General features: G+C 36.1%; 1 protein-coding gene across 4 annotated transcripts in view; it reads left to right on the forward strand.

The window, feature by feature from the left end:
- RTN4 (reticulon 4) overlaps window positions 1–17,548 on the forward strand; it is a 74,182-nt gene that overhangs the window by 22,542 nt on the left and 34,092 nt on the right. The window contains exon 3 of one of the 4 annotated variants that reach the window (XM_068989152.1): window positions 192–2,597. The exons of 2 other annotated variants lie outside the window; for them this stretch is intronic. In XM_068989152.1, coding sequence (XP_068845253.1) covers window positions 192–2,597 — 2,406 coding nt within the window. Of the gene's footprint in view, window positions 1–191; window positions 2,598–15,554; window positions 15,704–17,548 lie in introns of those variants that run through there. One more of the 4 variants, XM_068989176.1, reaches the window with a different exon arrangement.

The raw sequence follows: 17,548 nt of genomic DNA on the forward strand, positions 1-17,548 counted from the left end.
GCTTTAATTTCCTCAATAATTATTCAGTCTACTTGATTATTATTTATAAACTAAATGTTACTAGCATTTTAGTTAACAGTAAGTCTTTACTAACCCTATTTTTTGAATCTGTAATAAAACTTGCATTAACTCTGAGCATTAGTATCAGAGCACTGGCATTCTCTAACTTTCCTTTCTGTCCACGGTCACAGAAAAAATTATGGATTTGAAGGAGCAGCCAGGTAACACTGTTTCTGCTGGTCAAGAGGATTTTCCATCTGTCCTGCTTGAAACTGCTGCTTCTCTTCCTTCTTTACCTCCTCTCTCAGCTGCTTCTTTTAAAGAACGTGAATACCTTGGTGATTTACCAGCAGTACTACCCACTGAAGGAACACTTCCAGAAATTTCAAATGAAGCTTCTAAAGCATTCTCAGAGAAGGCAAAAAATCCATTTGTAGAGAGAAATTTAACCGAGTTTTCAGAATTGGAGTACTCAGAAATGGAATCATCATTCAGTGGCTCTCAAAAAGCAGAACCTGCCATAACGGTAGCGAATCCTAGGGCCGAAGTAGTTGTGAGGAGTAAAGATAAAGAAGAGGACTTAGTGAGTCGTAACATCCTTCATACTCAGCAGGAGTTATCTACAGTCCTTACAAAATCCGTTACAGAAGATAGAGTTCTGTCTCCAGAAAAAACAAAGGACAGTTTTAATGAAAAGGGAGCTGCAGCAGAAGCTTCTATGAGGGAGGAATATGCAGACTTCAAACCGTTTGAGCGAGTGTGGGAAGTGAAAGATACTTACAAGCAAGATGGTGATGTTTTGGCTGCTGAAGGTAATATAGAGAGCAAATTGGAAGGTAAAGTGGATAAGAAACGTTTTTCAGATAGCCTTGAACAAACAAATCCTGAAAAAGATAGTGAAAGCAGTAATGATGACACTTCATTTCCCAGTACACCAGAGGCTATAAGAGGTGGTTCAGGAGCATACATCACGTGTGCTCCCTTTAACCCCACAACTGAGAATGTTTCAACAAACATTTTCCCCTTGTTGGAAGATCATACTTCGGAAAATAAGACAGATGAAAAAAAGATAGAAGAAAAAAAGGCACAAATTGTAACAGAGAAGAATGCAAGCGCCAAAGCATCAAACCCTTTCCTTGTGGCAGCACAGGAGTCTAAGACAGATTACGTTACAACAGATCATGTGTCAAAGGTGACCCAGGAAGTAGTGGCAAACATGCCTGAAGGTCTAACCCCAGATTTGGTTCAGGAAGCATGTGAAAGTGAATTGAATGACGCTACTGGTACAAAAATTGCCTTCGAAACAAAAATGGACCTGGTTCAAACTTCAGAAGCTGTGCAGGAGTCACTTTACCCCGTAACACAGCTTTGCCCATCTTTTGAAGAATCTGAAGCTACTCCTTCACCGGTTTTGCCTGACATTGTCATGGAAGCACCGTTAAATTCTGTAGTTCCTAGTGCTGGTGCTTCTGCAGTGCAGCTCAGTTCATCACCATTAGAAACTCCTCCTTCAGTTAATTATGAAAGCATAAAGTTTGAGCCTGAAAATCCCCCACCATATGAGGAAGCCATGAATGTATCACTAAAAAAAGAATCAGGAATGAATGAAGAAATCACAGAGCCTGAAAGCATTAGTGTAGCTGTTCAGGAAACAGAAGCTCCTTATATATCTATTGCATGTGATTTAATTAAAGGAACAAAGATCTCTACTGAACCAACTCCAGATTTCTCTAGTTATTCAGAAATAGCAGAAGTTGCACAGCCAGTGCCCGAGCATTCTGAGCTAGTTGAAGATTCCTCCCCCGATTCTGAACCAGTTGACTTATTTAGTGATGATTCAATACCCGAAGTTCCACAAAAACAAGATGAAGCTGTAATACTTGTGAAAGAAAATCTCATTGAAATTTCATCTGAGTCAATGACAGGACATGAAAATAAAGGAAAACTCAGTGCTTCACCACCACCTGAAGGAGGAAAACCGTATTTGGAGTCTTTTCAGCCCAGTTTAGGCATCACAAAAGATACCTTAGCACCTGATGAAGTTTCAGCATTGACCCAAAAGGAGAAAATACCTTTGCAGATGGAGGAGCTCAATACTGCAGTTTATTCAAGTGATGGCTTATTCATTGCTCAGGAAGCAAACCTAAGAGAAAGTGAAACATTTTCAGATTCATCTCCAATTGAGATTATAGATGAGTTCCCTACCCTTGTCAGTTCTAAAGCAGATTCTTCTCCTACATTAGCCAGGGAATACACTGACCTAGAAGTATCCCACAAAAGTGAAATTGCTGACATCCAGGATGGAGCTGGGTCATTGGCTTGTGCAGGATTGCCCCATGACCTTTCTTTCAAGAGTACACAACCTAAAGAGGAAGAAGTTCGTGTCCCAGATGAGTTCTCCAAAGATAGGGGTGATGTTTCAAAGGTGCCCATACTGCCTCCAGATGTTTCTGCTTTGGCTGCTCAAGCAGAGATAGGCAGCATAGAAAAACCCAAAGTTCTTGTGAAAGAAGCTGAGAAAAAACTTCCTTCTGATACAGAAAAAGAGCGAAGATCACCATCTGCTATATTTTCAGCAGAGCTGAGTAAAACTTCAGGTAATCAATCCATACATTATTGTGTGCTTTCTTGCCACCTTGTGACTTGTGGAACATTCTACCTTTTGTGTAGCGTGTTATGTTTATAGGGTCTAAATATATCACATCAGTAAGAATTCTTTTTACTGGCACAGTTAAAGGTTTTAGTGGCCCCCCCCCCCCCCAACCCTTGCACTCATCACTCACTCTTGCTTTTAACTTGCCAATAATTATTTGTTGGTAATTTTTATATTGCACCACAGAACTGGAACAAAATTTTATTAGAATTGACTTCAACATCTATTTCTTTCTTCTCTTTTGCTTTAGTGTTTCCTAATAGCATCAAGAGCAAGAGGTATTAAAAATGAAGTATTTTCAGATATATTTACTTTTGTTTTCCCAGAAATATCTTCATTTTAAAGTCTTAAGGAAAGAACATTTCTGTTACTTGTCTCTACTGTTTCAGTATAATGCAGTAATTCCAGTAATAGGTGTAAAGTTAAGCATATTGAGTATTAGACATTTTGTTGAAGTGTGCATTGAGGTATGCTATTAATTCTCCTGGAAAGTACTAATTCTCATTTTTTTCTTGTGACTCCACATTTCCCACATACCTGATTTGTGTAAAGTAACTTGTGCATTTGTTTTTATTTAGCATCCTAATTTAGATGTGTTTTCTATAAAAATATGTAGTGATTACTATGAATTTACTGAATATACTTAGGCATTGGAGATAGGTAGTACTGGTGGCAGAGACCGGTTTACAGTTTGTTGCTATAATCAAAGAAAGGGGAGATCATGAGCATTAAGGCAATGGGATGGGCACAGAGACATAAGTAATAGTGTTTGATTGGAATCGGACATGAAGATAAGGGGAGGAGTTAAAGCTTTCTCTGGGGAACCTGGGTTCCTTTCATGTGCAGATACATGGGTGGCAGTGTGAGAAACTGAGTTGGAAACATGAGAAAATAAAGTGGGTTTAATGGGAGAAAATGCTCAGTTTTTTTTTCCTAAGAGTGCTCAGTGTTTATTAGACATAATAGTATATATTGCCTGTAGATTATTCATGTGCAAGGCAGATGCCTTTTTAAAATGGTTTTTAATTGGAGTGTAATTGCTTTACAGTATAGTGCTAGTTTCTGCTGTGCATCAGCTGTATGGATAGTATATTCCCTCCCTCTAGAACCTCCCTGCCACCCAGCCCTGTCCCACCCCTCTAAGTCATCAGAGCATGGAGCTGAGCTCCTCATGTTACACAGTAGCTTCCCATTAGTTATCTGTTAGCATGGTCGTGTTTCTATGGCAGTGCCACTCTCAGTTCGTCCCACCCTCTCCTTCCCATCTGTGTCCGCAAGTCTGTTCCCTGACTGCAGCTCTATTCCTGCCCTGCACATTGGTTCATCAGTACCATTTTTCTAGATACCACATATATGTTTTTCTCTTTCTGACATACTTCACTGTGTGTGTCAGACTCTGGGTTCATCCATGTCACCAGATGACCAATAAAAATTCAGTTCTGAGAATGTTGTAATTAAGGTACCTATGTGACATCCAAGAATGAGAGAGATTATACATAGGAAGCTCTTGAGAGAGGCCTTAACTGTATGCATGTATTTACTGTGGACTCGAGGCAGTAGTTAAAGCCACAGATGTCAATTACGGGGGAAGGGTTACAGGTGGAAGAATTGATGAACATTAACAAATTCTGGAGAGGCTTAGTTAAGATAAGGATCGAGGATTTGTCAGAAGGAAGGGAGTTGTAATGGTCATCTCTGTTCTCAGAGGGCTAATGATTTTCTACATCCTTGTTTGTGATCTAGGTGTTTTTTTCTTTTAATTTCTGTATCTTCATACTGAATATACTTTTAAATGTGAAAACATTAATCAGTGTTAAATAAAAATTAAACTTGCTCAGATAATTTATTATCTCCAATTTGTTCTCCTTGTTTTCTTAAAATGATATTTATAGGCAGGATTCAATTTTAATTGGGGAGAAAAAAGACTGATTTTAATCAGCAAAGGAGATGAGCAAAATGTGATGCAGACTTTGATGCCTTGTTGATATTTTTAGATAAAATTAATTAGGAGAAAAATGAATGCTAGTCTTCTTTTCCCTTGATAAAAAGGTATTTTACCAAAATGTATTTTTTGCTTTGTTTTTTATACTTATTGGGATATAGTTGATGAACACTATTGTATCAGTTTCAGGTTGTGCAGTCAAGTGAATCTGTTCTATATCTCATATATCCACTCTCTTTTAGGTTCTTTTCCCATATAGGCCATTATAGCATTATTGAGTAGAGTTCCCTGTGCTATATATTAGGTCCTTATTAGTTACCTATTTTATATGTAGTAGTGTGTAAATGTTAATCTCAATCTTCCAATTTATCCTTCCCCTTTCCTAACCGCCCCCCCACATAACCACAAGTTTATTTTCTATATCTGTGACTATTTCATTTTTGTAAATAAGTTTATTTGTACACTTTTTTTTTAGATTCAACATAAAAGCAGTATCATATATTTGTCTTTCTCTGTCTGACTTCACTCAGTATGACAGAGAGTACAGCATGGAAAAGGGAGAAAAAGAGTCACTTATATAGTGGAGAAGCCTGAAATACTCCCTCGGCCAGGTGCCAGGGTTAACATCCACAGTGATAAGCTATGCTGATAGTCTGGACCCAAACTGAGGGACATCCTACAAAATAATCTGGCTAGTACTTCTCAAAACTGTCAAGGTCATCAGAAACAATGGCATCTGAGAAACTAAGGAGACATGATGATTAAATGTAATGTGATAGCCTGGATGGAATACTAGGACAGAAAGAGGAGATTACGTGAAAACTAAGAGAACCCAAATAAAACATGGACTTTAGTTAATGAAAATGTATCACTATTGACTCATTATATGTGACAAGTGTACCATAGTAATATAATAAGAAACTGAGTACAGGGTATATGCTAACTCTCTGTAATATTCTTGTGATTTTTCTGTTAATCCAAAACTATTGTAAAATAAAAAAGTTTATTAAATGTTCTTTTTTAAAAAGGCCTAGAAATTACCTGGCATATACAGGCATTCAACAAGTGGTAGCTTCTTTATTTTTTAAATGATTTTTGCCATTTTGAAAAATAAAGGAAACATTTTTTTGTTTTAATTTGAATTTTTTTGATTACTTATGGATCTGGACCATTTTTTAAAGCTTCTCTTTGCTTTTTATATTCATGCCCTTTATCTGGTTCAGTCAAGCTGTATTCTTTTTACTTTTTTGGCCGTACCGCATGACCTGTGGGATCTTAGTTCCCTGACGAGGGATTAAACACGGCCCACTGTGGTGAAAGCACTGAGTCCTAACCACTGGACAACCAGGGAATTCCCTCAAAGTGTATACTTAATAATAAAATGTAAATACTTGTTTCTCTCAGTTCATAATTATGAACATTCATTATGTTACTTTTTGCTTCACTGTACCTCATTATTTAGAGGCTGAGCATTTCATATATATTCTTTATTTTCTTTAAAAAAGATTTGTAACTAAAGATTTATGCTTTTGGTACCTTGATGGTTTTTATTTTTTGCTTAAGATATATTATGATTATCATTGGCATTTTAATTTTTCACTTTCCACTTATTTTAAATATAAATATCTAAGTTAAAATATTTTAATAATTGCTTAAATTTATACTACTAAATTTAGACCCATATAGTGAAACTTCTGAATAGTTAACTGATAGCACTACCAGATGACAATTGAAATGTTTTTCTCAGATGACAAATGGAAATCTCAGTTTGGCATAGAGTGACAGTTCAGGGATATAAATGTATAATGATTGGAAGATCATTAACAATACTAAGGGCACAAAGAGGCTCTATCTACCTTGGAATATTAGGAATGGCTTCACAAAGAGATGCTACTTTAAAAGTTAGAGTTAGCAAATGTAAGTAAACATATAGACTTATTCATTTATATAAATATGATAAAAGTTTTCTAGATCCTGTTTTGATATTTTGGGGGCAATGTGTGGGTATTATGGTCAGTATGTAGAAACTTATTCACTTGAAGCTACGGACAGATGAATTTGCAAACTGGCCATGACGGACTCAGTGAAAAGAAACATCAGGTTTATTCAGAACTAAAATGAAAAACCAATCTGTGTTAAAAGAGGGTTTATTACACATTAGATGCTAAATTTCCTGTGACTGGAATTAAGCTGAATTTTTAGGAAACCTATGGTACCACTTGAGTTTTTAAGATAATTGCTTTTTTAAAAACAACTTTAATTTGGGAGTAATTTCAAACTTAAAAACAATTGCAAAAATAAAGGTACAAAGAATGTCTTACACTTTTCATCTAAATTTACCTACTAACATCTCCCCATTTGCTTTATTATTTATGATCTCTTTTAGTAAATAACTAGACAGTTCAGTTCAGTCGCTCAGTCGTGTCCGACTCTTTGCGACCCCATGAATCGCAGCACACCAGGCCTCCCTGTCCATCACCAACTCCCGGAGTTCACTCAGATTCACGTCCATTTAGTCAGTGATGCCATCCAGCCATCTCATCCTCTGTCGTCCCCTTCTCCTCCTGCCCCCAATCCCTCCCAGCATCAGAGTCTTTTCCAATGAGTCAATTCTTCACATGAGATGGCCAAAGTACTGGAGCTTCAGCTTTACCATCATTCCTTCCAAAGAAATCCCAGGGTTGATCTCCTTCAGAATGGACTGGTTGGATCTCCTTGCAGTCCAAGGGACTCTCAAGAGTCTTCGCCAACACCACAGTTCAAAAGCATCAATTCTTTGGCTCTCAGCCTTCTTCACAATCCAACTCTCACATCCATACATGACCACAGGAAAAACCTTGACTAGACGGACCTTAGTTGGCAAAGTAATGTCTCTGCTTTTGAATATGCTATCTAGGTTGGTCATAACTTTTCTTCCAAGGAGTATGCGTCTTTTAATTTCATGGCTGCAGTCACCGTCTGCAGTGATTTTGGAGCCCAAAAAATTAAAGTCTGACACTGTTTCCACTGTTTCCCCATCTATTTCCCATGAAGTGATGGGACCGGATGCCATGATCTTCATTTTCTGTATGTTGAGCTTTAAGCCAACTTTTTCGCTCTCCTCTTTCACTTTCATCAAGAGGCTTTTTAGTTTCTCTTCACTTTCTGCCATAAGGGTGGTGTCATCTGCATATCTGAGGTGATTGGTATTTCTCCCGGCAAGCTTGATTCCAGCTTGTGTTTCTTCCAGTCCAGCATTTCTCATGATGTACTCTACATAGAAGTTAAATAAGCAGGGTGACAATATACAGCCTTGACATACTCCTTTTCCTATTTGGAACCAGTCTGTTGTTCCATGTCCAGTTCTAACTGTTGCTTCCTGACCTGCATACAGATTTCTCAAGAGGCAGGTCAGGTGGTCTGGTATTCCCATCTCTTTCAGAATTTTCCATAGTTTATTGTGATCCACACAGTCAAAGGCTTTGGCATAGTCAATAAAGCAGAAATAGATGTTTTTCTGGAATGCTCTTGCTTTATCCATGATCCAGTGGATGTTGGCAATTTGATCTCTGGTTCCTCTGCCTTTTCTAAAACCAGCTTGAACATCAGGGATTTCATGGTTCATGTATTGCTGAAGTCTGGCTTGGAGAATTTTAAGCATTACTAGCATGTGAGATGAGTGCAATTGTGCGGTAGTTTGAGCATTCTTTTGCATTGCCTTTCTTTGGAATTGGAATGAAAACTGACCTTTTCCAGTCCTGTGGCCACTGCTGAGTTTTCCAAATTTGCTGGTATATTGAGTGCAGCACTTTCACAGCATCATCTTTCAGGATTTGAAACAGCTCAACTGGAATTCCATCGCCTCCACTAGCTTTGTTCATAGTGATGCTTTCTAAGGCCCACTTGACTTCACATTCCAAGATGTCTGGCTCTAGATTAGTGATCACATCAATTAGTTCCTCTTCACTTTCTGCCATAAGGGTGGTGTCATCTGCATATCTGCGGTTATTGATATTTCTCTAGTGATAACTAGACAATGGATACATAAATACACCCTTTTTTCCAGAGCCCATGAGATAAGTTTTGTACGTTCTGTGTTACCCCTAAATACTTCAAAAAGGGATATTCTGTTACATAACCTCAGTACAGCTACTAACTTTGTAACTTTACATTGATAATGGTGCTTTTTTCTAATCTACCATTCATATTCCAGTTGTTAGTTGACCTAGTGTCCTCTACTGTAGGGTCCAGTCTAGAGCCAAGTTTTATATTGTTATGTTGCCTTTGGTTCCTTTAATCTGCAGCATATCCAGTTTTTCTCTTAATTACTAACATTTTTGAAGAACACAGGCCCTTTCCCTTCTCTCGTTTTAGTAGAAAATTCCTTGTTTTTTTTTTTTTTTGCATTTGTGTAATGTTTGTTAGTGATTAGATTGAGGTTATGATTCATGGCCAAAATGAAGACGGTGTAGTGCCCCTCTCATGATGTCAACCTACTATGCATCAGTCCTTCATTGATAAGGTTAATCTAGGCCATTTGGTCAAGTGGTTCCTGATTTCCTTATATGATTATTGTCCTTTGTGACAGCTGATGGGTGACACTGCAAATATCCTGCCCTTTATTAAAATTCTTTCCCTAGATTTAGTGTCTATTGATGAATCTTGGTTGATTTATTCTTTACCACTAAATTTACAGAAGATGATTTTCCAGTTCTAAAACTTCCTCCACATTTGTCAATCAATACCAGTGTTCTACTCGTAGCAAGAAATCTGTTTTTCCGTTAGTTGACTAATTAATTATCAGTATGGATCCATGAATTTCTCTTTTCCCCTAATGGTTTACAAATCATTACCATACTTAAATTATTTTGGTTATAAACTGACCCAGATTTGAAGGGCTCCCCTTCGAGTTGGCTCAGTGACATGCTGCTGTCCTTTTAAGTGAAGAGGGAAACACTTCTACTTTCTAACATAATGAAATGTTCTAGGCTCATCTTTTGCCCACTTTGTACCAGACACAAAGTCAGCAGTTTCTCCAAGGGTCCCTGATTCCTTTCAGTGATCAAGAGCTGGATGCAAAATATGAAGAGTTGTACTTTGCTCCTGTGGGATCTGTGCATTTTAGCCCTTTCAATGGACAGAGGGAGGAAATACTTGTATATACACATACAAATAAACATAAGTACATCCATGTATTTACGAAGTCATGAGTTTATATATACTTCCAGATCCAAAACATTCCTAGAGTACTGTTTCTTGCTTCCCTCATTTCACATTTGTATTTTCCCTCAGATGGTAGAGAATCTGCTTGTAATGTAGAAACACGGGTTCGATCCCTGGGTTGGGAAGATCCCGTGGAGAAGGGGAATGGCTTTCCCACTGCAGTATTCTTGCCTGGAGAATTCCTTGGACAGAGAAGCTTGGCAAGCTACAGTCCATGGGGTTGCAGAGAGCCAGACACGACTGAGTGACTTAACACTTTTCTATAGTGAGAACATGACTCCTCACACTTATTAATTTGTTTAGTCCTTGAATGCATCTAAAATAGTCTTAGAATGTTTTATAATATCATTATAATAAAATAATGAGGATTATTTTTCAAATCCACCTGACAACCTGCCTCAGCCCTGCGCAGTTACTTGGATTGGTTTTATTTTCCCTTTTCCTTCCATTTTCCCCCACTCCAGTGTGGTTATACTACTCATTTGAAATAAAGTTAGCTTTGTTTCAGTTTGCTTTCACTTTTAGGTGTTCTTCCTATTTGGGATGTTTTTAAACTTAAGTATTTTGAACGGCCAAGGAAAGCCTAGTCATTTGCATTTTACCTGGAAAGGAGGGACTGCCATTTATGGGAAATCTTCTAAGCACCAAGAACGTTCACTTAAGTCATCTCATTTAGTCTTCATCATAATCTGAAAGAGGGAATCACTTAAGGATGAAAAAACCTAAGTCCAGGAATGTTAAGAAACTTCTCCAAGGTTGCATAGCAAATTAGGTATAGTAAACACAATACCTTTTGAGCTTCTACTGTGTTTCAGATATTGGGCTAACTTTGCAAAATAATTTTTTATTGAAATATAGTTGATTTACAATGTGTTAGCTTCAAGTGTACAACAAAGTGAATCAGTTATGCATATACCCAATCTTTAATAGATTCTTTTCTCATATAGGTCTTTATAGAGTATTGAGTAGAGCTCATTGTGCTATACTATAGGTCCTTATTATATATTTTATATGTAGTAGTATGTATATGTCTGTCCTAGTCTCAATTTATCCCTTCCCCCTGGTAACCATAAGTTTGTTTTCTACATGTCTGACTCTATTTTTGTTTTGTAAATAAGTTCATTTGTACCTTTTTTTTAAAAAATAAGATTCTGCATATAATCAATATGGGGCTTCCCATGTGGCGCTAGTGGTAAAGAACCTGCCTGCCAGTGTAAGGTGGCAGAGACATGGGTTTGATCCCTGGGTTGGGAAGATCCCCTGAAGGGAGGGCATGGTAACCCACTCCAGTATTTTTGCCTGGAGAATCCCATGGACAGAGGAGCCTGGCGGGCTACAGTCCATAGGATCTCACAGAGTTGAACACGACTGAAAGTGACTTAGCACGCAAGCACATAAGCAGTATGTGATATTTGTCTTTCTCTGGCTTACTTCAGTCAGCATGATCATCTCGATAGATCCATGCATGTTGCTGCAACTGGCATTATTTTGTTCTTTTTTGTGGCTGAGTAATATTCCATTGTATATATGTACCATATCATCTTTATCCACTCTGTTGACAGTCATTTAGGTTGCTTCCATGTCTGACTACTGTAAATAGTGCTGCCGTGAACATTATGCTGCATATGTCCTTTTGAATTATGATTTTCTCAGGGTATATGCCCAGTAGTGGGATTGCTGGGTCATGTGGTAGCTCTATTTTTAGTTTTTTAAGGATCCACCATACTGTTCTCCATAATGGTTGTACCAATTTACATTCCCACTAACACTGTAGGAGGGTTCCCTTTTCTCGACACTCTCTCCAGCATTTATTGTTTGTAGATTTTTTGTTTTTGATGATGGCCATTCTTACTGGTGTGAGGTGATATTGTAGTTTTGACTTGTATCTTTCTAATAATTAGCGATGTGAACATCTTTTCATGTGTTTGTTGACCATCTTTACGTCTTTGGAGAAATGTCTGTTTAATTCTCCCCACTTTTGGATTGGGATGTTTGGTTTTTGATGTTGAGCTGCATGAGCTGTTTGTATACTTTGGAGGTTAATCCCTTGTCAGGACTTGTACTAATTTTTGACCTTCTAATAGTTAGAAAACCCATTGCTCTGTTGATTACCAACAATTAATATTTATTAATTTTTTTTAAAAAATTTGATAGTTAATGACTTACACATTATACAAAGTTCAAAAAGTATAATTACAGTAAAATCTTCTCCCTTTCTTAACCAGCTGTCTAGTGTACCTTCCTAGAGTCATTTACTAGGACTTGCTTCGTAAGTATCCTTCCAGACATTGTGTACTTGGCTTTTTTTTTTTTTTAAACCTTTAGTAGTTTGATAGGTTAAAGTAACTATCTTGCTGTTTTGATCTTTGATTATTAATGAAAGTGAACGTGTTCCACATATTTATCGATTATTTGTATTTCTTGTTTGAAGTGCCTGTTCATCCCCTTTGCCCATTTAAAATTTAGAATCACCTCTTTCTGACTTTGAGAGTTCTTTGTATACAGAACAAAGATGCAAATTTTTGTCATTTTATAATTTTCCCTTAGTTTTCTAAATTTTATTTTACTTTTTAGTGGATATTTTCAGTTTTCACATGGGAATATTTATAACCTTTAATTTATTTACTAATTTATAGCTTCATTTTTAATTTTTAATTTGGGCTTCCCTGGTGGCTCAGACGGTAAAGTGTCTGCCTGCAATGCGGGAGACCCGGGTTCAATCCCTGGGTTGGGAAGATCCCCTGGAAATGGCAGCCCATTCCAGTACTATTGCCTGGAAAATTCCATGGACTGAGGAACCTGGTAGGCTACAGTCCATGGGATCGCAGAGAGTCAGACACAACTGTGCGACTTCACTTTCTTTAATTCCGATCTGTTCGAAATTGATTTTGAATTCTGGTCAAAGATCGTTTTATTCCACATGTTTTTTGGTGTTGGAGTTATTTTCATTTTCCATGGTACTTTGATCTAGTTCCTGACTGCCAATCAGTCCTGGGAAAGAGCTGGAAGATTGAGTAGTTTTTGCCAGATTGCATGTCTTGGGTTGGACAGTCAACTGTAACTGTGGGTGTTGGTGCCATCTAGTGTTGGAGACAGAAAAGGGTATCTGTGGAATGCTCTGTAATCCACCATTTTCAGTTGGGCGAAGGAGTTTAGTGAGTTGTGCATATTTGCTTCACCCTAAGAAATGACTTTGAAAATGACTTTATATATAAGAGGATTTTGAATTCAGGCACAACATATTGAATCAAACAAATGCTTGAATCATGCTCTGATAAACATTATGAAGTGACCCTGAAGATTCCCCCAAACATGTATTCAGCGAAAACTTAAAAGTTTTCAAAGATTTCTTCAAAACTTAATGACTATTTAATTCCAAATTTTAAAATGCTTTGGATCTTTTGTATTTATTTTGGATTATAATATAAGAAATCAATGTTTATTTAGTTCTCATTGAATAGTATCACTTTCAATTTCTTTATGGTTTGTAGCATTCATTTTTAGCAGCTTATATGAAATTGTTTATAGATCTTAGAATGTTCATTATTTTTTGGTTATTTTTAGCTTGTTCATTTTCTAGAATACAGTCTTTGTTCATGTCTTAGGTTCAATTCAGTAATTAATGCTGAAGTGCTATAATTTAGTCCATAGAGGGCATTATATTACAGCATATGGTGTTAAGCATTATACTTTAATCCCTTTCAGTAATGGGACATATGTTTAGTTTCATACTTTGGTATAGCTCAGAATAATTAAATCTTGAAGTAAGTTTAAAACTACTCTGTAACTATAACTTTTTTATTACAAATTCCTGTTGTCCATTGCTGGAAAGTAGAAATAATTTTTTTAGTTATTAAGAATTGTATACTAGCAACTGCCAATTTAGAGAGTAGCACTTCAACCCAAGTGATCCCTTCTTTCTCACCTTATTTGTCTTCATCTCTAAACATCACAAAGCAAACAAAGCAAAACAAAAACTTGAGTTTTTCTGGGGTTCAGAATTAGAGGAAGGAAAGAAATGGAAAAGGAGGACTATCTTGCAAGAGGTGGCCTGGGAGGTCTTACAGCTTACGTATTGCTGCCTACTCCAAAATACAGACCTCTGCTGTCTGAAATCCTAGACTGAACCGAGTCAAGGAGCAGAAGATGTGAATAATATGGATGGTAAATACCTTTTGTCTCAAGAATTCGTTTTTCCCTCTCCTATTAGTGTAGTAATCTCTGACTTGGAAACTGTTTGGGCGATGTTTTTGAGTGCATTATTCTAATGTTAAAGTAGTTACTGGCCTTCAGTCTTGAGGAATTCATTATTAGAAAATACTGCTTTGGAAATGTTACTTAATTAGTGCATATTTTGGCATTTCTAACTACTACAGGAAGAGGCCAGAGATTTTCAGCTGTGATATGGCTTGATGACAGTGTTCTCAAATATCACATTATCCAAGGGTCCAGTGAGGAGAATTTAAAGTTAAATATTAACTTTTTATCTGAGAATACTAGACTCTCTTTAAAAATTGCTTCGCTTTATTTGTGTTTGGAGTTAGAGAGGCAGAGAGGGAAAGAACTGAGTTCTTTATTCAGGCCACTTCTGATATGATCACTGGTTTTTTGAAGCCCCAGTTTTACAGCAAGTTCTAATATGTATACATATATATATTATATATATATATAATATATATATAAAACATATATATATGTTATACTATTTCATTGTAGCTAATCTTCTGAAGTATGTAGTTTCCTGCATAGGCTCCATTCTTTATACTTCAGCATATAAAGCATTAAAAAATATATGTTGCCTTTCCTGCTAAAGTCAAATGATAGCATTAGTCAAACCAGTTGTGAAATGTTAGTAAAGATAAAATATTCTGTACTGAAATGAATGTCAGTTTTATAATTTTATAATAAAAATTTTGGAAATTCCTTAGATTTGTTTTTGTATTTATCAGTAAAATTTTATTTTGGTCTTATGTCACTTTCCCAAAGTGAATGATATAATTAGCATGTGAATATTTCTCCTCAAGCAAAGAGTCTATTAATAGTACCTGCAGTGGTGTCTAATAGATATTTATTGAAAGATTGAGTTGGAGCAGGTGGTGATTATGAATAAGTGTATATTTGCAAGTCTCTGGATTTCTGTAATTGCAAAAGAAAAAAATAGCATTACATTAGAAATAGATTGCTGAAATAGAATAAAAACTTTTTTCTATTTAATTTATATTCAAGAAACAGTAATAATTTAACTTTTAAGATTCTCTTGTCATACCTTCATAAGGGTACAAAATGCTGATAATTTAGGAGAAAGTAAAAAGAGAATGCATTTGCAAGACTTGAAATTTAAGCTGTTACCCTTCTTTGGATCAGTCCATTTTTATCTTATCAGGTAATCATTAATTTTAAAGTTTTAAATGCAGCTGGAAAGCAGCAGCATAATTCCCTTGTCAAGAAAAAAAACAAAAACCGAATGTGGTCTTCAAGTATGTTACAGATATATTCAGTGATTAACTCTGCCAGAGCAACCCTCTTTTCTTTCCTTTCTTTTGGTAGCTTGCCTCCCACCCCACCCCACCCTACAAAAGTAGCTCCATTGGGTGTGAGCAACAAGCAAAAGACTAGAACAATAAGCAGACAGAAGAAGGCGGCAGTGCCTGGGCATTGGTAGCCTAGTTACAGATTGCACTGCGTCAGACTGTTCCACACCCAGAAGGCGTCAGGTGACTTCAGTCCTGCTGCAGTTGTGCAGCAGAGGAGACTGCAGGCTTCGGTTGAGGAAACGGGTATTTCATGTCTCGGGGTAGATTTTTGCAGTTGCAGCTTTTCTGCTGGTATGCATAATTGATAATTGCATCTGTAGGGCAGATCGTGACAAGAGATGGACGGTCAGAAGAAAAATTGGAAGGACAAGGGTATATCTGCTTTTAATCTTTTGTTCATTTTTTATGTGACCAGTAATGTATTTCTATGAATAACCTTTGCAATTTAGATCTATTTTGGATTGAAAATGAAGTTGATAAGGGTTTAAGAGTAAAGGATTAAATCAGCTATTTCAAATGTTTTTGCATTTGGCTGTGTATGAGAAAATGTCATGCTGTTCTGTTTCACTGGCAGTCTATCTCGTCTTTGCAGTCCTGTCGTTGATTAGGTTCTGTTCTTAAATCTTTCATGTTTTAAACAATGTCCTTTTAACAGAATTTCATTTGGTCACTTGGGTGTGATAAATCTACATAGGCATGTTTGTATTCCGTAATGACATATTTTCTGTGACTCAGTATTTTTTTTTTTAAGCTGACTTGATGTAGTTGAAATTCTATCCAAAGATTTGTAGGTAGCAAGATTCTGTGTTTGCACTAAGCCTGTTTTCTTCTTTGGAAATATTATTGAACCTTTAAAGTTATTACCAGTTACCTTTTAATTAGATTATAATTTTGTATGTCTTAAAACATTTAAAATATATACACAGTAGTTTTAACTGTGTGTCTATATTTAAATCAGTAACCTTTGTCCTTGTAACCAATCAGTGATCTTGATCCCCTTTCCTCCCCTTGAAAGCCCAGATCCTTTCAAGTCCCAGTGGGTCTGGGTTGTGTAAGAATTTAAGCTCATGAGTGTAATGAATATTTTAAAAATATTTTATTATGTAGATGGTTAAATGTGCCATTTTAAGGAAGAAGGAAGGTATATCAGACTGTATATCTGACCTTATAATAAATTATTTTAAAAATTGTTAGACCTGTTTTTAAGTAGTCTGATTAGACATTCCATACAAGCAATTTTTTGGCCACATTTAAGTTTTATAATTAAAATATTTCTATAGCAAAATTGTTAGCAGAATTGGTGGTAAATGTCTCTAAAAGCAGTATGTGGAGCTAATTACAATATCTTTAAAAATTTGGTCAGTAAAGTATTGTGGGGAAAAGGTGAGCTTAAGATTGAGGTCATATTGAGACATTTGAAAGAGTTTATAGTTAACACTTAAAGAACAAAAAACAATATAGCTGGATTTTTTTTACCTTTATGGTTTCCTTACATATGAATTTAATGAAGAGAAGGATTTTTATTCATCCTTCTGACCATTAGCATTAGAAAGTGAAACTAAATTGCTTTATTAGGTTTTGTTAAGTAAAAACATCACTAGGGGTAACAATACAATAAATATAGACTTTAAAAATAAGTGAAAAGTCACATCACAGCCTACTCAGCAACCGTTAAGTCTCTATATTAATAAGTTGAATGTTAGACCATTTAACAACGTCTTTAGTTCTTTATTTGCTGAACTAATTTAGGAATACTTTGATATTGGAGAAATTAAGATCGAGTATAATCCATATTATACCAGAGATTTATTTTGATTATTTTCAGGTACTATATATAAAATCAAATTTATTCTGAAATATCTCTGGAGAGCCTCATTTTATATGTAAGTGGAATGGCCTGATACTTTTTTTAGTGCCTGCCTTTGGCTTTTATACATGGGAAGACTAACTTTATCTATTCTTCGTATTCATTTGTTAAGTTATATTTTAGTGTTTATCAGCAGATAATTTTAATGTTGCAGATTAGAGGTTATGACTTAAGTGGAAATCAGTGAGAAGCTGAAACGACCATGGAGTGAGTTTTTCTTCATTTTATGAAAAGTGTGACAATAGAGGAAAGAATCTAATCTAAGCTCTCTAGGTATACTAAACAAAAAACAGTCTTAAGCCCATACATATATTTTTCTCCTCCCTTACCACCCCTGTTCATCCAGTTGT

The sequence above is a fragment of the Capricornis sumatraensis genome, chromosome 1 (assembly GCF_032405125.1).
Source record: "Capricornis sumatraensis isolate serow.1 chromosome 1, serow.2, whole genome shotgun sequence".
Lineage (NCBI taxonomy): Eukaryota > Metazoa > Chordata > Mammalia > Artiodactyla > Bovidae > Capricornis > Capricornis sumatraensis.